Source organism: Plectrocnemia conspersa, unplaced genomic scaffold (assembly GCF_051122295.1).
Source record: "Plectrocnemia conspersa isolate PC_06_02 unplaced genomic scaffold, ASM5112229v1 ptg000001l, whole genome shotgun sequence".
Classification (NCBI taxonomy): Eukaryota; Metazoa; Arthropoda; class Insecta; order Trichoptera; family Polycentropodidae; genus Plectrocnemia; species Plectrocnemia conspersa.
This window is the reverse complement of record NW_028277165.1, coordinates 6,824,119-6,845,127: the sequence shown is the minus strand read 5'-3', so window position 1 is coordinate 6,845,127 and position 21,009 is coordinate 6,824,119. Positions and strand designations below refer to the sequence as shown.

Genomic DNA, 21,009 nt, shown 5'->3' with positions numbered 1-21,009 from the left:
ACGCCAGTCAAACTTTGTCGAAAAATAGTTTGGCGATAGGATGGTGACGGGTGGCAATCAGACACAAATTGAGCCGCTGCAGTAATGATTTTATTTATGATATGATTTGTTTACATGTTTAGAAAGCGGACGCGAGGCGACGCATCCGAATGCCGGGAAGATTGCCAGTCGTGAGAGAAACCGTCACGCTAGTGTTATCCAAGTGCCGCCAAGTTTTGGCCATAACAAATCTAGGCTCCCACAATAGAAAAAATAATTAGGCGATGTAGAAGTATGCCAGGAGAAGCAGCATTTATTGATATACAGAGCTTTCAGTAGAGAACAAAATCATACTTGTAATGTAAAATAAAGTTGACCGATTACAACGAGAAATCTCTTATAAAAAATCGAGATCTGAGTAAAACGTTTGATTTTCTGCTGGACATCAAAACAATACGATACGGACGTCGATGGGAAATGTCTTTAACAGAAATCGAAGACTTCGAAGACACTACTCGTAAAGAAGGTTAACCAGACAGCTGAACACATGACCGTTGAGCCCATGCAATTGAATATATGACAACTGAACATACTACATATTAACATGTGGATGTATATGTGCAACACTTCTTCCATCTGATTAAAAACTTCTTAGTGGTTATGAATAATGTTTCTATATTTATTATAATCCAATAAATACATTTGTTTTTTTATTTATTTTTCATCTATGCTTTTCCTTTATATAAATATTATATTTACTGCTAAAAGTTTTGAACATTATATACGATTTTTGCTGCCGTGAAAATTGATGTCAGTAATATTTTTTCACAAAGCGGACATATTCTCAAATTGTGAAAATAATAAGAGGGGGGGGGGGGAGATGCCAAGATTCTGGTCATTTGGGTTTCTTGCGTTCCTAGATCCAGAGAAACACACAATGAAGCATTCATATAAATCATTTAATCAATTGTAGAAAAATACAGTTCCTATCGGTAAATTCCCTAAAGATGAAGTTGTTATGGGATCGGTGGAAGCAAAGAGTTGGCAGCAATTAAGAAGGGTCATGATTTGGTGCCGGGTGAAATCGCCATTGAAAGAAATATATGCTTGAATCGGAAAATTTATCGGTAAAAAATTATTTGAGAAGGAAATCTATGATTTTTATATTAAATTAAAATGATTAAATCTGATGCTTTTTAATTTCCTTCATTTTTGCCATGCACGACAATTCGTCGAATTTGGACCAAACAGAAGTGTCAATTTGACGAGTGAGAATGGCGCTTATCAAAACTGGTATAATATATTTTATTGTATGAATTGGAGTTAAAAATAAAACCCATTTTTATACATTTCACATGTCGCTAATTTGCTTTTTAGTTAATAAGTAATCAATTTTATCTTTGCAGAAGTTATGGAAAAAGATGAAGAAACTTTTGATTGCGTTGACACCATTCAGTGCAAAGTCGAGGTGATAACGTAGTTATATGTAACACTGTTAATGTATATTATCCTAAATTGTGTTTCCTTTCAAGTTCATAAATGTTATTCACGAAAACGATGCCAGCGAAGATACATACATAGACGGCGTAGATGATATGTTCGAAATAGGTTAAGTATACTTAACACTTGACCGATGGGTCGGGTATTACTTATTACTAAAGTTCGCTGATGGAATCTACCTTTTTTGGCCTCTTATGTTTAATGATGGGTTTTGTAGTAATTACATGTACGGTTGTTCCATATGAAAAAGTTAATACGACTTTATTTTTTCTCTTGAATAAAAAAGGTAAAGGTGTGTTTTTGTACATACCTTTTTTCAACTTATTTTTTTCCGCATGATGACTCCATAAATTATTTAATTAATTACCCACTGACTACTAAGCTTAAATTGTTATTCTTTTTTTTAAATAAAAAAATAATTATGTTTAAATTTTGATTTTACCCCATTGATTTAAAAGCATTAATAAAATAATTTAAAACAGTTGTTCCAATATAAGTCAAAATTTTTGCCTATATTTTTATAATTTATTTTAATTCAAAAGTCATATTTTATCTTTTAACTTTGTATTGCACAAATTTTTCGCAAAACTTCCAGTAGTAGGTGGCGAAAAAATGACCTGTCGATTAAGTGCTAATACAACATAGTGATACATTTTTATATATATGTATAAACATATTTGAATTGCTTATTCGATTATGATTTCAGAAATGCACGACGTTAAAGATATAGTTAATGCAAATGCTATCATAACAAGCGATTTATCTCAACAAATAGTCAATGTCACCAAAGTAATAATCCAAAAGATTAAATTCTTATGTATATCGATATTTATAATTTAAAATAGCTAACGAATAAAATTTAATTTTCAGGAACAATGTATGCTTAGTGATTCTTCCAAAAAAGAGTATGGAAAACGTGGAAAAGCATTTAAAACTAAAAACATGCTTTTAGGCCATAGCAATGTTCATAAATTTAAATGTGAAAAATGTAGAAAAGCATTTAAAAGCAAATGTTTACTATCATCCCATATGAAGCAATCTCATGGCAATGTTTATAAATTTAAATGTGATGTATGTGAAAAACTGTTCAAAATGAAATCAATACTTAAGAAGCATATGATAAGCCACAGCCTTGCTCGGGACTTTGTATGTGAACTATGTGGAAAAGCATTAAAAACCAAAAGAATACTTTTAATGCATATGGTAACTCATAGAAATGTTTGTGAATTTAAATGTGATGTATGTAAAAAAGTTTTAAAAACTAAAAGAATACTTTTAGGGCATATGCTTACTCATAGCGATGTTTATGAATTTAAATGTGATAAATGTAGTAGAGCATTCAAAAGCAAAAGATTATTATCATATCATATGATAACTCATAGCGATGTTCATGAATTTGTGTGTAAAAAATGTGGAAAACCATTCAAAAGTAAAAATATACTTTCAGGTCATATGATAACTCATAGCGATGTTTATGAATTTAAGTGTGAAAAATGTGAAAAAGCATTCAAAACTAAAGCCACGCTTGTAAACCATATGATAACTCATAGTGATGTTTATAAATTTTATTGTGATAAATGTAAAAAAGCATTCAAAACTAAAACCAGGCTTAAAATGCACATCTTAACTCATAGCCTTGTTTATGATTTTAAATGTAATAAATGTGAAAAAGCATTCAAAACAAAATCCTTGCTTAACAGGCATTTGGTAAATAAAGTTTGTGAATTTAAATTTGAATGTAAAAAATGTGGAAAAGCGTTTAGAGGAAAATTGAGTCTTTCACGGCATATGTTAATTTATAAAAATCTTTGTAGCTTAGAATGTAAACAGTGTCAAAAAACATTTAAAACTACATCCATATTTATGAGGCATATGTTGATTCATAGTGGTGTTCGTAATTTCATATGTGAAAAATGCGGAAAAGCGTTTAAGGAAAAAATAAATCTTTCACATCATGAAATGTCTCATAGCGATGTTCGGGACTTAGTATGTGACGAATGTGGAAAAGCATTCAAAACTAAAAGTGGCCTTTCAAGGCATATATTAACTCATAGTAATATTTGTAAATTTGAATGTGAAAAATGTGGAAAAAAATTCAAAACTAAATCTTCACTTACATATCATTTAATAGCTCATAAAGACTTTAAATGTGAAAAATGTGGAAAAGCATTTAAAAGTAAAAAAACCTGCTTAAAGCATATGATAACCCATAGCAATGTTTATACATTTCAATGTAAAAAATGTGGAACGGTATTCAAAACTAAACATTTACTTTTAAGACATATGAAATCTCAGAGATGTTCATGATTTAAAATTTAAAAAATGTGGAAGACCATTCGAAAGTAATTCTATACTTACAAGGCATAAGATTCATAGTGATGCTTGTGACTGGATGTGAAAAATGTGGGAAGGCAATTAAATACATAATTACTCGCACATACGTCACAAAAAAGTAACTCTAAAGTTTACCTAAAAATCAATAGTATGTCTGAATACTGGATATCCATTTTATGTGTACATTTTAGACACGATAGCTTACTAGTTGAGAATAAGTGGCAAGATACACAATACGAGGAAATAACATAGATTTTGTTATTTGTATAGTATAGTGCTATATACAATATATCATAATTTGTTAAATTCTAAAGGCAGAGACACCGTCGTGTCGTGGCGTGACGTGATGCGTCAGAATTATATCATTTCATACATTTTACACGATGCGTCACGACACACAAGCTCACAGTAATGTGCTTCTACCCATATAAAACGTATGAAACCGCTACCATTCTCATGTCACACCACGACACGATGGTGTGTCTCTGCCTAAAGTAGCGTATTTTCACTTTGTACGTATATTATTCTTGCAATAAGAAATTGTCTTAGTTATTATAAAATTGTCTTACATTTTAACTACCCTAATCTTCAAATTTGTTTGACTGTATGCATATCACTGTCTAGAAACTGAACTATTTTAATCGAGCTTAGAACGAGACCATGCTGTGCTTTTTTGCCACTGTTTATAGACGCACACAAGCGCATTGCCTACTCAGATCCGATGACGTCAAGCATGCGTGGCTTCTCAAACGTACGCAATAAAACACAATATATATTTTGCTTATTTTCTTTTCAAATAATTATTAAAAAATAAATGATAAAAAACATATCTATAAAAATTAAATTTAAATTACTTAAAATAAAATATATAATATACAACAATAATAATTTAAAAAAATTCTCAATTCCTAGCAATTCGGGCGTTTTATAACTTGGTGCATTTGCCACAGCTTTGTGACAAACAAAACACGATACACGCATAATTTTACTACCAGAGCAAATGTTACGTGTACGTCTTCGTCCAATATTATGAGTACTACTGGGCGAATACGACGTAGGAAGATCTTCCGGGGCAAAAGTCTTCATGAATAATTCTATTGCTGATTTTGCGGTTTATGCAAATAAACGTTCTTTTGTCGTTCAATTACTTATTTTTATACTAAATCTTTTGATAGGAGGTGTATGAAATACTTTCGACAGCATCAGTCGTTGATTCGCCACTCAGAAAATTTATGAATCTATATCTTCTTGGCATTGGAAGCCATAATATTAATGAGCTCTACTTATTAAAGATATATAAAAAATTCGGAATAAAAATATCGACTGATATATAAAAATTTGCTTGTAAAATAATATATTTGTCTTATTTTTTTATCATAAAAAAAATGTTGATATCATACTTACATTATACAGATGTTCCGTTACACTTCGATGAATCTGACATTATTAATACGAACTATAAATAATGAAAATTTATTACTGCCTTTATAATAAATAATAATTTCAAATGTAAAAGTTCTTTCTTCGTAATTGTAATAATCTTCGTTTGATTCCGATTCGAACGTTTCAATCGCTTACGTTTTCCCCAAAGTAAAAGTTGAATAATAATAATAGTAATAAAGGGTTCTAAGAAGTCATAAAACAAAAAAGCCGTCACATACGTTTTGCAGAAGAGACCAATAATTTGAATTTTTTGTACGGGGGAGAAGGGGGAGGGATGCTGCTTCGTCACCCCCCCCCTGGATGTAAAAGTAAAGTTGAAAGTTAGTGGAATACTGGTTTTGCCATGTGAACTACGCAATTAATGTATTGATTTAATTGTGAAACGTTATTATACATATTTAGAAATATAACATTCTAAAAAAATGAATAGTTTTTCGTTTATTAGGGATTTGGTGACGGATTTTGACGGGGGGGGGGGCAATTATATACAAATTGAGCTACTGCAGTAATATTTTTATTGAGATATGTAAAGTTACATGTTAGAATATATTATGTTCGGTGAACGGTGCATGAGGCACGCTTTGCCGTGTGAGCCAGCCAAAGTCGCCAAGAGAATGTACCTACGTCACGCCTGTGCTACCAGAGTGCCGACAAGTTAACCTATATATAAATACATAAATGGGCCCTCACAGTGAATTTAAATATTTCTTAAATAATATGAATATGCAATAACTTCTTCAGACAGAAAGAAAGTTTGGTACTCGGAATTTTGCTAAACCGGAAGCAAGGACTTTGAGATTATTATGCTATCATATTGTTTGTTCATTGCGATATTCTTGTGGATTTCTGCCACCATTGCTTCGCGTTTTGTGTGAACTAACGGATTTTTAATATTAGTCATTGACTAACTTTTTTAAACTTTTTGACAGCTTCTTGGTGTGCGATACGTCTATTCGATTGTTATATATACACTTGATCGCAATCCTCACATGAAATTTGATACACTCACTGGTATTCATTTTTTATTTTATCTTTTCCAAAGGGAAGCATCGAACCAATTTTGTTTTTTGGTTGAAAAATTGGTCGGATATCGTCCTTCGCCAATACTCTTCCGATCTTTTCCGTGACAAGAGTGCGTGTCTTTTGTATATTTTTCAGGTTTTTTCTCTGTTGTCCGTAGATTTTTTTTTAAAAACCATTTGTTTGGAGTTCGGCTTCAATTTGTTCACTATTGGCTAAAGTTTTAGTTCTATGAAATAGACAATTTGCCACTGATGCAATCTTTGCATAAAGATGGTAGAAATCCGCATGTAAGTATCTATTGGTGTGCGAACTTTTGAGGTAAATTGTATGTCCTAGGCTACCGTCTTTTTTTCTGATGACCAGTGTGTCTTAAGTATATCCACTTGCACTTATTTGGGTATACCTAGGGATAACCACATAAGTGCAAGACCGCGTACTATGCGTTTCAGTCTTCACATATTCTTCAGAAGGAAATATACCTGATGCGACATTGGATTGGTCAGAATATGACCCTCGAGGAAGTTTGTACAATTTTTAAGGTGTGCCTGTTCATTCGTTCCAGATGATACAAACCGATATCGGGAGAAAAATCACATAAATACGTAACTTCGTATCACCTGTGAAAATGGAGATATGTTACTATTAATTATGCCAATAGTTTGAAAAAATACCAATCCTAGAATTAAAACTCCATATTTTAGAATAACAGTGAGTTCACACCACACAAAAATTAATATTAAGTTTCATTAGTGTTAGCATATATAATATGTAAAAATAATATTTTAATAAGTTTATCTCTATTGGACGTGAGAGTGCGTTTTTTTTATATAATATTTATTAGTAGTTGAAAGAAATCAGAGCACGGCTCCGCGTGGCTGGTTGGGGTTGTGGTAATAAACAGATACCAAAGAAAATCAATTCTTTTCGTCAACTAATACTCAAAAACCATCCTTTTATCATTTCTTATTTTATTTATATTAAGTTTTTAAATATTCAGTTTCTTTGTAAATATTTATTTTAACTATAGATTAAGCTGTTTACATTTAAATTTTATTATGGCCAAAACTTGGCGGCACTTGGGTAACACTGGCGGACGGTTATTCTCTCGCATGGCAATCCTCGGCCTGTTCGGGCGTTATTTTATTATTAAGTATTCTTTTTAGTTTTGAACGTATTTCTGATTTTTTTATATTTAAAGTCCAACATCGCTGTGAGTTATCATATGCCGTGAAAAATTTACTTTGTTTTTAAACCATTTTCCACATTTTTCGCATTTAAAGTGACAAACTTCGCTATGATTTAGCATATGCTTTATAAGTATGGATTCAGATTTAAATGCTCTTTTACATTTTTTACACGTATAGTCACAAACATTGTTATGAATTGTCATATGCCTTGAAAGCATTTTTTTGGTTTTGAATGCTTTTTTACATTTATCACATTGAAAGTTATAAACATTGCTATGTGTTATCATATGGCCTAAAAGATTAGAACTAGTTTGAAATGCCTTACTACATATTTCACATTCAAATTCATAAACATTGCTATGAGTTATCATATGCTTTGAAAGTGTGAATTTGGTTTTGAATGCTTTTATGCATTTGTCACACTTAAATTCATAAATATTACTATGAGTTATAATATGACTTGAAAGGTTGCTTTTACTTTTGAATGCTTTTCCACATTTTTCACACTTATGGTCCCAAACATCTCTATGAGTCTTCATATGACCCGTAAGATAGGATTTAGTTTTTATTGCTTTTCCACATTTTTCACATTTAAATTTATAAATATCGCTATGTGTTATCATATGACTTAAAAGCAATTTTTTGCTTTTAAATGCTCTTCTACATTTTTCACATGCAAATTCACAAACATCCCTATGTGTTATCATATGCTGTAAAAGTATTTTTTTATATTTGAATGCTTTTCCACACTTTTCACATTTAAAGTCACAGACATCACTGTGATTTGTCATATGCTGTGACAAAATATTTTTTTCTTTAAATGATTTTCCACATTTTCCGCATTTAAAATTGTCACAAACATCGCTATGATTTAACATATGCCTCATAAGTATGGGTTTAGTTTTGAATGCTTTATCACATTGTTTACATTTAAAATCATAAACATCGCTATGAATTATCATATGCCTTTTAAGTGCGGATTTAGTTTTGAATGCTTGTCCACATTGTTTACATTCAAAATCCCAAACATTTTTATGACTTATTATATGACTTAAAAGTAATTTTCTGGATTTAAATGCTTTTCCACATTTATCACATTCAAAGTCACGAATATCACTATGAGTTATCATATGGCCTAAAAGTGCATATCTGGTTTTAAATGCCTTTCCACATTTTTCACATTCAAATTCATAAAGATTGCTATGAGAAATCATATGAGTTGAAAGGTTGCTTTTACTTTTAAATGCTTTTCCACATTTTTCACATTTAAATTCATAAACATCGCTATGCGTTATCATATGTTTTAAAAGTATAGGTTTAGTTTTGAATGCTTTTCTGCATTGTTTACATTCAAAGTCACAAACACTTTTATGAGGTATGATATGCTCTAAAAGCCTTCTTTTACTTTTGAATGCTTTTATACATTTTCCATTTTTAGTTTTAGAAGAGAGTTTAGTGTATTTTGCTTTTTCTGATTTCTAAAAAGAATTTTTTTTCGTTAGCTAAATAGTAAATATCGTTATATTATATTATACATTTAAATTTTAACCTGTTGGACCATTACTTTGGTGGCATTGTAAATTTGTTGTGATAAATCGTTCACCTCGATAATATTCGCCTTAAGTATATCCTTAACATCGTGCATTTCTGAAATCATGTTAGAATTAATAATTGAAATAGATAACATAATGAATCAGTATTTTGTATTAGATATGTTTAACCTATTTCGAACATATCATTTGCGTCTTCTACGTATATGTCTTCGCCGGCATCGTATTCTTGTTTCACATTTGATAACTTGAATAGAAAAAAATACAATTTAGGATTACATGTATTAAATGTTACATGTTACTAAGTATCATCACCTCTACTTTACAATGAACCGTGTCATTGGACGCAAATGTTTTTTCGTCGATTTCCATGTCAATTTCTGCAAAAATAAAGTTAATAATATCTAATTAGCGAATAAACAAACTATCGACGCGTTATACAAATGTCACTAATGATAATACAACAGGTTTTCTATTTAATTCAAATGAATTATATTATTGCGTTCAGAAAAATAAAATAATAAAATGGGTTATACCGATTTTGACAGACGCCATCGTAAATGTCAATTGAAGAATATAAGGAGCTCGCGCTTGGTCCAAATATGACAAATTGTCGAGCATGCCGGAAAAATGGCATATTTAGAAACACTTTAGATTAATACATTAAATTTTTAATTACTAACATATATTTTTGAGTTTTAGTTTCACATATACTATTTTTGAAAAAAATAAACTTTCTGTTACATAATGTTACATAATAATTCTGGCTTGACTCGTTACGATGATAAATTATTAAGAATTATCAACTTTTTTGTGCTGGTCTTTAGTTTCGGGTTGCGCAAGATACACAATAATAAAAAAACGCGATTTTACTATAAATGAAATAAAAAAAACACATTTATAAATCATTGTAGGGGCCCATTTATGTATATTTATATGTAGGTTTTATTATGGCTAAAACTTAGCGGCACTGTGGTAACACTAACGTAACGGCACACACTCTCTTGGCGACTTTGGCGAGCTCACGTGGTCGGTATGTGTCTCTAGCACCGATCACCGAACGTCATATATTGTAATAACATGTAACTGTAATAACTTTTCAATAAAATACTACTGCAACGACTCAATCAGGGTCTAATTGGCACCCGTCGGCAAATCATCTTGCATCAATTATCACAAACTTCTCTTAGAGTCGAGGCCTTTCATTTCTTAGCCCCGGCCTTGCGGTGTGGGTGGCTTAACTTGCGTGGCACATTCGCGACCAAATAATATGGAAGCACCACGGTTCAGCGTGCACTACACTTTAAACTCATTTTGTTAAGCTGCCAAATAAAATTTTGCCTGAAAGCAGAACTTTATCAACTGACTAAAATTAATAAAAATGACTGCTGTAGAAATAAATTTTAATTAATATTGTTGTCACCCGTAAATTAAAATTTTGTTTTTTAATTTTGGTAAAATCAAAACCATATTATGAAGTGTTTCTAAATATCCTTTTTTCCGATATGCTTGACAATTTGTCGTATTTGGACCAAGCGCGAGCTCCTTATATTCTTCAATTGACATTTACGATGGCGTCTGTCAAAATCGGTATAACCCATTTTATTATTTTATTTTTCTGAACGCAATAATATAATTCATTTGAATTAAACAGAAAACCTGTTGTATTATCATTAGTGACATTTGTATCACGCGTCGATAGTTTGTTTATTCGCTAATTAGATATGATTAACTTTATTTTTGCAGAAATTGACATGGAAATCGACGAAAAAACATTTGCGTCCACTGACACGGTTCATTGTAAAGTAGAGGTGATGATACTTAGTAACATGTAACACTTAATACATGTAATCCTAAATTGTATTTTTTTTTTATTCTAGTTATCAAATGTAAAAAAAGAATACGATGCCGGCGAAGATATATACGTAGAAGACGCAAATGACATGTTCGAAATAGGTTAAATATATCTAATACAAAATACTGATTCAATATGTTATATATTTCAATTATTAATTCTAACATGATTTCAGAAATGCACGATGTTAAAGATATACTTAAAGCGAATATAATCGAGGTGAACGATTTAAGACAACAAATTGACAATGCCACCAAAGTAATAGACCAACAGATTTTAATTCCTATGATTATTAATTTTTATTATTAAGCTAATTAATTAATAATATTTAAATTTTAGAAACCAAAAACAGAAAATTGCACTAAATCTGAACATATGCACGGTAATTCTTCTAAAAAAGAGTATGGAAAATGTGGAAATGCATTCCAAAGTAATAAAATGCTTTTACAGCATATGATAACTAATAGTAATGAATATACATTTGAATGTGAAAAATGTGAAAAATTATTTAAAACAAAGACCATACTAAAAAGGCATATGAAAACTCATAGCGATGTTTGCGACTTTCAATGTGGAAAATGTGGGAAAGCGTTCAAATTTAGATATCTAATTAACAAGCATTTGTTAACTCATAGTGATGTTTGTGATTTTGAGTGTAAAATGTGTGGTAAAGCATTCAAAACCAAAAATTATCTTTTAGTGCATATGAAAACTCATAGTGATGCTTATGAATTTGATTGTGAGAAATGTGGAAAAGCATTAAAAAGTAAAAGCACCCTTTTAAGACATATGTTAACTCATAGTGATGTTTGTGACTTTAAATGTGAAAAATGTGGAAAAGCTTTTAAAACTAGATGTGTTTTTATTAAGCATATGATAACTCATCGCGATACTTGTGACTTTGAATGTGAAAAATGTGGAAAAGCATTTAAAACTAAATCTGCAGTTATCAAGCATATGATAATTCATAGCGATATTTGTGATTTTGCATGTGAGATATGTGGCAAAGCATTCAAAGTCAAACGTACACTTTTGAGTCATATGATAATTCATAGCGATGTCTATGGATTTAAATGTGAAAAATGTGGAAAAGCATTCAAAACCAAAAAAATACTCGCCGGTCATATGATAACGCATAGTAATGTTTATGAATTTAAATGTGAAAAATGTGATAAAGCTTTTAAAACTAAAGCCTCAATTTCAGAGCATATGGGAATTCATACGGATGTTCGTGACTTTGATTGTGAGGAATGTGGAAAATCATTTAAAACCAAAAAATCACTTTTAGGACATATGGTAACTCATAGCGATGTTTGTGATTTTGAGTGTGCAAAGTGTGGAAAAGCATTCAAAACCAAAAATTATCTTTTAATGCATTTAAGAACTCATAGCGATATTTATCAATTTAAATGTGAAATATGTGGAAAAGCATTAAAAACTAAAAGTACACTTTCAAAACATATGCTAACTCATAATAATGTTTGTAGCTTTGAATGTGAAAAATGTGGAAAATCCTACAAAACTAGATCTGCACTAATCAAGCATATGATAACTCATAGTAATATTTGTGACTTTGAATGTGAGAAATGTGGCAAAGCATTCAAAGCCAAACGTATACTTTTAAGTCATATGATAGCTCATAGCGATGTTTATGAATTTAAATGTGAAATATGTGGAAAAGCATATAAAACTAATTCTTCACTTTCACAGCATATGATAACTCATAGCGATATTTGTGACTTTGAATGTGACAAATGTGGCAAAGCATTCAAAGCCAAACGTATACTTTCAAAGCATATGATAACTCATAGCGATGTTTATGATTTTAAATGTGAAATATGTGGAAAAGCATTCAAAACTAATGCTTCACTTTCAAAGCATACGATAACTCATAGAGATGTCTTCATGACTTAATATATTGAAATGGAGAAAAAGCGTTCAGAAGTAAAAAAAGCCATATGATAATGCAAACTGCTAAACTGCTTCTCAGAAAACAATGACTTGCAGAAGAAAATCTCGATGAACCATATAAATCTGAGTTTTGACTCCAAAAATCCAGATGCTAGAAATAGCAGATATTTTATGAATTAATTTTAGAAGTAATATAAATAAAATGTAAGTAAAATCTTGTAATAAAAAACGTGTCCTGTATTTGCTTTAGCTTTTATTAGACTGTTCTATATTTTAAACCAATATTTTTTACCATATTCTTCAAGGTCTTTAAATTTGTTTCATTGTATGGTTATTACACATGACTCAAAATGCGGCAGGACAAAATCTGTAGTGACCAGCCTAATCCGTCGCATTATTATCATTTAATAAACATAGTCACAAGTTATAGTTAAAATTTTGGCGAATGTGTTGTGCCATATGGAAATGAGACATAGTTTAGTCGCAACTGATTTATTTATAAGTAAATGTCATAAAATGAAGCGCCTACCATTGGAAGAAGTCCTTTACTGCTGCCCCACCTCGGTTTTAGCGTAGCTCTAGATTTTTCCAAATTAATTAACACTGAATCTGGGTTTTCGGTTTATAATTTAATCAAGAATATTCATTTTTTCAATTTCTCAACTCAGAAAAGAGATTTTAATTATAGAAATACATAAAAGTAATACAAAATTATTTTAAGTTGTAGGGGGCCTATTTATATTTATATATTTTCATTTAGATTTTGTTATGGCCAAAACTTGGCGGTACTCTGGTAACACCGGCGTGATGAATTCTCTCTACTGGCAACTTCTGGCGCGCTCGTTGCGGGGCCGCGCCCCGTTATTTTTTTAACATGTAATTTAGATATTTCAATAAAAACATTACTGCAGCAGCTCAATCTGTGTCTAATTGCCACCCGTCACTTCCCGTCGGCAAAAATTTATTTGAATATACATATACTAATAGCGTACTGTAAAAAATGATGTAATTCTTTATTAATATATACGAATGATATCACAAAAATTAAAAATAGGCGTCATTGTTTATGCCCGCACACAAACACATTTCCTACTCAGAACTGATGACATCACGCACGCGCGGTTTCTCAAACGTTCACAGTAAACTACAATATAATAATAATAGAAAAATAATATATAAAATAATAATAGAAAAATATTTTATTTGAAAAATAAGCATTAACTTCCTGCTGCTTTTACACCCAATCTTCGCTGTCCATTATCTCTAGGCTTTAGTTTTTTTGTTATCTAAATTTTATACTAATGTAGGTGCAAGTTCAGATGTAAACTGTGACATATTGATCCAACAGCTGCAAACGCCGACAAGTATTACTCTTTTCCATATCTCTAACGTTCTGAACAACCACATGCTGGGCTTTGCCCACACCGGATGTTCATATTCTCAATTTTCCCCTGAGGATGGCCGGGCGAATCTGGCCGAAACGTAGGGACCATGATTCCACACGGAATCAAAAAAGTACGCGGAGTAATCCGACTCCTAGAAATATTAACCATATATATATATATATATATATATATATATATATATATATATATATAAATTTAACCGTCTGTAGGGTATTTTTACTTGAACCATTATTTAAAAATATCATATTTTATTAATTTACGAAAAGTTTTATTTACATTTTAAAAATAAATAACATATTATATACCATTGTTATCGATTCCTGTCGGAGCGCCGCCGCTCACATCTCGTAATTTTTAATACGTCATGCGATAATGACTCTTATTACAGCGTAAATACGAACTAAAATAACACACAATCGCATATTCATCATTAATTAGGTCAAGTTCGCTGCAGACAGCGTCGCACGTGCGACCGTATGTTTACAAACTAAAATACACATTTTGACTTTTTAATTATTTAATAAAAAGTCCCGGCAGTTCTGGAACATTTTTCCAAAAATGCCCGGCATCCAAAGGGTTAACCGACAAAGAAAACATATTATTTTTAGGAACTTTTTATACTTGTTCAGCGAGCGACCGTACCAGTGCAATTATTGCTGTCACCGTCACCGTATAGCGAATACCAGATTACTTTCCGACGATATTTTTGTTACCTCGGCCAGCCAGTACTTCTCCCTTCCACAAAACTATCCAGCTGAACACGTTTCAAAATCTCACAATACTCTTATTTCAACTATTTTTTCTTAAAAAAATATATATATGATGACACTATGCGGTCCTATTGGGTAATAGTTCAGGCTTTCAAAGCTTAAGTCAAATTGGCGCTGCAAACTATTTCAATTTTGTATGCGTATTTGTATGGAACGGCCGTTCTAGTTAATTCCTTATTCTGTGGTGCTACCATAGTGCCGCCAAGTTTTGGCCATATTAAGACCTAAATAAATACATATATAAATGGGTACTCACATACTCATTTTTTTATTCTAAATGTTTATCCTCTCTCTTTGATTTTTGAAGATTTTAAATTAATATCTTTCAATCGTAAATTTACTGTTAGTATGGTGTCAGCCAAAAGAGCATAGGACAGGTACACAGCTCTCGCCTTCGTGTATCTTTTTTTGAAAACACTTCCACCGTATTTCACAGACATTTCTCCGAACGATTATTATATATTTCACAGTTTTAATATGGAAAAAAATATTTTACAAAAACCGATATAAAAATCGACATTAAAAGGCAAGTACATTTTTTTAAATTTATAATATATAACTCTAAAGCGTAACAAATTCCCCCATTTTTTCAATGCACGTTAATTTACCGTATTTGGACCAAATATTGGTTTCAAACTGTCAATTCGTTTAGGATGGCGTTCATCAAAACTGGTACAATACATTTTTTATTTATTTATTCGGTTGCAATAGAACCATTTGTATTTATATCAATAACGCATTTCTCACCTTCCTAATTTGTTTGCTAGTTAATTAGATATTTCCATTAAGTGATCTACTTTTTTATAGAAATAGACATGGAAGACGACGAAGAAACGTTTGCTTTCCATGACGGGATTCATTGTAATGAAGAGGTATTGAATCATACCATTCAAATTGTTAATAAATTTAACCTTACATTGTGTTTTTTTATTTAAGCTCTTAAATGTAAAACACGAATACGATGACAGAAAGGATACATACTTAGACGACGTAAATGACATGTTCGAAATAGGTTAAACATACATTAGAACGTAGTGATTCATATTTCAATTATTAATTCTAATATTATTTCAGAAATGCACGATGTTAAGGATATACTTAAGGCGAATTCTATCGAGATGAACGATTTATCACAACTAATTGACAATGTCGCCAAAGTAATAGTCCAAAATATTCAAATGTATAATATAATATACCGATATTTATTAATGAATAAAGTTTATTTTTAGAAATCAGAAAAAGCAAAACGCGTTAGAGTTCAACGTATGCCTGATTATTCTTCCAAAACAAAAAATGGAAAATGTGTAAAAGCATTCAAAATTAAAAAAAACCTGACTCATAAAAGTGTTTTTAAATGTGACCACTGTGGAAAAGCATTAAAAACTAAACGCACACTTAAATGGCATATGGTAACTCATAGCGATGTTTATAATTTTAAATGTGGAAAATGTGAAAAAGTATTTAAACACAAATATGGACTTAAGAGTCATATGATTACTCACAGTGATTTTTATGAATTTAAATGTGAAAAATGCAGAAAGGAATTTAAAATTAGATATGCACTTATCAAGCATATGAAAACCCATAGCGATATTTGTGACTTTAAATGCAATATATGTGGAAAAGCATTTAAAAGCAAACAAAACCTTTCAAATCATATGATATGTCATAGGGATATTTGTAACTTTGAATGTGACCAATGTGGAAAAGCATTTAAAAGCAAACCCTTACTCAAAGGGCATATGAGTATTCATAATGATATTTATGGCTTTAAATGTGAAGAGTGTGGAAAAGCATTTCATAGCAAAAGTAAACTTTCAAATCATATGATAAGTCATAGGGATATTTGTAACTATGAATGTGACCGATGTGGAAAAGCATTCAAAAGTAAACCTTTAATTAAAAAGCATATGAAAATTCATAACGATATTTATGGCTTTAAATGCAGAAAATGTGGAAAATCGTTTGAAGAGAAAGCGTTTTTTATACTGCATATGATAAATAACATTGATATATGTGGCTATAAGTGTGAAAAGTGTGAAAAAGCATTTAATAATAAAAATAATCTTTCACAGCATATGATAACTCATGGGAATGTTCGTAAATTTAAATGTGACAATTGTAAAAAAGCATTTAAACGCAAAAAAACATTTTTAAGTCATATGAGAACACATAGCGATATTTATGAATTTAAATGTGAAAAATGTGTAAAAGCATTCAAAACTAAATATTCACTTTCAAAGCATATGATGACTCATAGCAATGTTTATAACTTTGAATGTGAAACATGTGGTAAGGCATTTAGAACTAATTATGAACTTTCAAGTCATATGATGACTCATAGCAATGTTCGTGACTTTAAATGTGAGAAATGTAAAAAAGCGTTCAAAACCAAAAATTCTCTTTCAAATCATATAAAGATTCATAGAGATGTTTATGACTTTAAATGTGAAAAATGTCAAAAAGCATTTAAAATCAAAATCCAACTTTCAAATCATATGAAGATTCATATTGATGTTCGTAATTTTAAATGTGAAAAATGTAAAAAAGCGTTCAAAACCAAAACTTCCCTTTCAAGTCATATGAAGATTCATAGCGATGTTTATAACTTTAAATGTGTAATATGTCAAAAAGCATTCAAAATCAAAAATCAGCATTCAAATCATATGAATATTCACATCGATGTTTGTAACTTTAAATGTGATAAATGTGGAAAAGCATTTAGAAGCAAAAACTTAATTAGATGTCATATGATAACACATAGCGATATTTATAAATTTAAATGTGAAAAGTGTGGAAAAGCAACAAAAACTAGATCTTTACTTACAAAACACATGAAGAGTCATAATAATAATTATGATTGTGAAAAATGTGGAAAAGCATTCATAAATAAAAGCCACCTGGCAAGGCATAAAGCAGCTTATAAATACGAAGAGCTGCTTCTCATAAAATAATGTCATGTGGACGAAAATTTTAGTGAATTATATTAATCTGAGATGGTTTGGTTCTTAGATTAAATTTGTATGTGTTTGTATGAATGTATTATATAAATTAATGTAATTTTTTTATTAATAAAACGTTCGTATAAAAGCATTTAAATTAAAATAAATTATATTGTTATATATGCAAACCCATATCGGCATTTGTTATTTTGAATGATAAATATGGAAAAGCATACAATAATTTTTAAAAGTTTAATCCAAATACGTTGTGCGATGCCAAGCTTCCAGTCATTTGGGTTTATTGCGTTCCAAGTTCGGGAGAATCACCCGATACCAACTGATCATAGAAAAATACTGGTCCACTTACCTATTTATCGCAAATTCCTCAAGGACGAAGATGCCACAGAATTAAATTATTAAATCACAATTAAATTATAAGTTTAATAGAATATTTGCCTTATTTAATTTTTGCAGTTAATTTTAACCTTACCCTTGCTGTGGCAAAAAAATATACGCGTTACTGTGCTGTGTAGTATACACACATGTAAAAATTAGTGATTTCAAATCGGAATATTAATAAATATCGCTTTAATTGTGCATAGTTTAGATAAACATGTAACACTAATATAAATTTAATTGCTAAAAATAAAAAAAAAACAACGGCTGAACGACACAAATAATCAAATAGACAGCTCTAAACAGAGGCTCGAGAGCTATTGGTTTGAACAAAGGAGCGAATTGTTCGAATCGATAATGAACGAAACAATATAAAAATTAAATATCGATAATGGTCGATAACGATAAATGAAATTTATTGTTTAATCAATATTACCGTTTGTATAATTGATAATAAACGATATTAAACGATAACAACATTTGTTATCGTTACTTATTGTTAATACTAGACTAATACCTATTAATATTGTTTAATTTTGTAAAATCTCGAAAATTAACGATAAATTTCCTAATTTTTGTATGTAATAAAAAAAATCAATTTTATTAACAAAATTTTATCAAACCACTATTATTACAAAATTATCCTGGATTTCTATTACAATACTTTAACTCTGAAATGACCAGTTAAAAATTAAAATGACCAGAACATTAAATAATATAAATATCACTTTAATCTTTAAAGCCAAGCAAACACAAATACTATAATTTCAAAAAATTCACTATTTTAATTACTTTTTAAGGAACAGTGATTCGTTCACAGCAAGGTAAGTCTTTAATCAGTTTTTATATCCGCTTCTGATTCTGTGTAACATGCACTGATAGTCTTAAACATATATATCTAAAGCGATTAAATTTGTCATGCATGACAATTCGTCGTATTTGGACCAAACATTGGTGTTAAACTGTTAAAATGTCTATCAAAACTGGTATATACATTTTATCCAATTGCAATCCAATTAAGTTATAAACAAAACTTTTTGTATTTTCGCCAATGGCATACATTTCACACGTCGCTAATTTGTTTACTAGCTAAGATCTCTTTAAGTAATCAACTTCATATTTACAGAAATCGACATGGAAAACCACGAAGAAACGTTAGATTTCATTGACAAGACTTGTTGTAAAGTAGAGGTATTGAAACGTAACGTGTAAAACAGTTAATGCATATGATCTAAAATTGTGTTTTCTATTCAAGTACTTCAATGTAAAAAACGAATACGATGACAGCGAGGATACATACGTAGAAGATGTAAAAGACATGTTCGAAATAGGTTAAACACACATTACAATATTGTGATTCATATTTCAATTATTAATTCTAATATTATTTCAGAAATGCACGATGTTAAAGATATACTTAAGACGAATACTATTGAAGTGAACGATTTATCACAACAAACTGACAATGTCAACAAAGTAATAGTCCAACATATTAAAATTTGAATTTTCTTATATAATACATATATAAATATTTACTATTTAGCTTATGAATAAAATTTATTTTCAGATACCAGAAAAAGTACACCTGCCAGGTCATTCTTCTAAAACAAAAATTGGAAAATGTGTAAAAGCATTCAAAAGTAAAATCATACCTCATATAAATGTTGGTGACTTTAAATGTGGACAATGTGAAAAAGAATTTAAAAGTAAACACCTACTTAAAGGGCATATACTAATTCATAGCGATGTTTGTGACTATAAGTGTGAAAAATGTGAGAAAGTATTTAAAACTAAAAGCAACCTTTCAAGTCATCTGATAAGTCATTTCGATGATTATAAAATTATATGTGAAAAATGTGGAAAAGCGTTCAAAACTAAACCAATACTTATAAGGCATATGATAACTCATAGTGATGTTTATGAATTTAATTTGCGTGGCACATTGGCGGCCAAATAATATGGAGGGTTCACGGTCCAGCGTGCACTACATTTTGAACGCATTTTGTTAAGCTGCCAAATAAAATTTTGCCTGAAGGCAAAACTTTATCAACTGACTAAAATTAATAAAAATGACTGCTGTAGAAATAAATTTTTATTAATATTGCTGTCACCCGTAAATTGAAATTTTGTTTTTTTTATTTTGCTAAAATCAAAACCATATTATGAAGTGTTTCTAAATATCCTTTTTTCCGGCATGCTTGACAATTTGTCGTATTTGGACCAAGCGCGAGCTCCTTATATTATTCATTTGACATTTACGATGGCGTCTGTCAAAATCGGTATAACCCATTTTATTATTTTATTTTTCTGAACGCAATAATGTAATTCATTTAAATTAAACAGAAAAGCTGTTGTATTATCATTAGTGACATTTGTATCACGCGTCGATAGTTTGTTTATTCGCTAATTAGATATGATTAACTTTATTTTTGCAGAAATTGACATGGAAATCGACGAAAAAACATTTGCGTCCACTGACACGACTCATTGTAAAGTAGAGGTGATGATACTTTGTAACATGTAACACTTAATACATGTAATCCTAAATTGTATTTTTTTTTCTATTCTAGTTATCAAATGTGAAAAAAGAATACGATGCCGGCGAAGATATATACGTAGATGACGCAAATGACATGTTCGAAATAGGTTAAACATATCTAATACAAAATACTGATTCAATATGTTATATATTTCAATTATTAATTCTAACATG

At 30.3% G+C, this 21,009-nt stretch overlaps 4 protein-coding genes and 1 long non-coding RNA gene across 13 annotated transcripts in view; 4 read left to right on the top strand and 1 right to left on the bottom strand.

Annotated features, from left to right (window-relative positions):
* Window positions 1-21,009, top strand: part of LOC148238572 (uncharacterized) — a 31,491-nt gene that overhangs the window by 9,164 nt on the left and 1,318 nt on the right. Inside the window, exons 5-7 of one of the 3 annotated variants that reach the window (XR_015811130.1) lie at window positions 19,864-20,068; window positions 20,732-20,796; window positions 20,867-21,001. Coding sequence is in view for 2 of the 3 variants with exons in the window: in XM_088195553.1 (XP_088051679.1) it covers window positions 20,491-20,575; window positions 20,732-20,796; window positions 20,867-20,942 (226 nt within the window). In the remaining variant the exon portion in view is untranslated. Of the gene's footprint in view, window positions 1-19,863; window positions 20,069-20,395; window positions 20,576-20,731; window positions 20,797-20,866; window positions 21,002-21,009 lie in introns of those variants that run through there. The other 2 variants (XM_088195545.1, XM_088195553.1) reach the window with 2 other exon arrangements.
* Window positions 1,225-13,701, top strand: LOC148238574 (uncharacterized). 2 transcript variants are annotated; one of them, XR_015811156.1, is made up of 5 exons: window positions 1,225-1,272; window positions 1,386-1,447; window positions 1,512-1,587; window positions 2,186-2,268; window positions 2,350-2,562. It is a non-coding gene; the product is annotated as an uncharacterized LOC148238574 (long non-coding RNA). The 2 variants fall into 2 exon arrangements; XR_015811155.1 differs by lacking the exons at window positions 2,186-2,268; window positions 2,350-2,562 and adding an exon at window positions 13,543-13,701.
* LOC148238576 (uncharacterized) lies at window positions 5,749-9,594 on the bottom strand. Of its 2 annotated transcripts, XR_015811090.1 has the most exons (6): window positions 9,553-9,594; window positions 9,332-9,396; window positions 9,188-9,263; window positions 9,016-9,113; window positions 6,759-8,944; window positions 5,749-6,682 (listed from the first exon to the last, which is right to left on the bottom strand). XR_015811090.1 is itself a non-coding variant. In XM_088195265.1 (5 exons), the coding sequence occupies exons 1-5, from the start codon at window positions 9,569-9,571 to the stop codon at window positions 7,472-7,474; spliced, it is 1,731 nt and encodes a 576-aa protein (XP_088051391.1). In that variant the 5' UTR covers window positions 9,572-9,594; the 3' UTR covers window positions 5,749-7,471. The 2 variants fall into 2 exon arrangements, 1 of the variants encoding a protein (XP_088051391.1); XM_088195265.1 differs by having other exon boundaries at window positions 5,749-8,944.
* LOC148238575 (uncharacterized) lies at window positions 10,565-13,022 on the top strand. The gene is made up of 5 exons (XM_088195213.1): window positions 10,565-10,606; window positions 10,763-10,827; window positions 10,897-10,972; window positions 11,047-11,129; window positions 11,211-13,022. Exons 1-5 carry the CDS (start codon window positions 10,588-10,590, stop codon window positions 12,783-12,785), a joined length of 1,818 nt encoding a protein of 605 aa, XP_088051339.1. The 5' UTR covers window positions 10,565-10,587; the 3' UTR covers window positions 12,786-13,022.
* LOC148238573 (uncharacterized) lies at window positions 15,464-18,067 on the top strand. Of its 5 annotated transcripts, none has more exons than XR_015811063.1 (5): window positions 15,464-15,630; window positions 15,766-15,830; window positions 15,895-15,959; window positions 16,033-16,115; window positions 16,188-18,067. XR_015811063.1 is itself a non-coding variant. In XM_088195055.1 (5 exons), the coding sequence occupies exons 1-5, from the start codon at window positions 15,612-15,614 to the stop codon at window positions 16,264-16,266; spliced, it is 333 nt and encodes a 110-aa protein (XP_088051181.1). In that variant the 5' UTR covers window positions 15,464-15,611; the 3' UTR covers window positions 16,267-18,067. The 5 variants fall into 5 exon arrangements, 4 of the variants coding, with proteins under 4 accessions (XP_088051181.1, XP_088051156.1, XP_088051165.1 ...); XM_088195055.1 differs by having other exon boundaries at window positions 15,895-15,970; window positions 16,177-18,067; XM_088195030.1 differs by having other exon boundaries at window positions 15,467-15,630; window positions 15,895-15,970.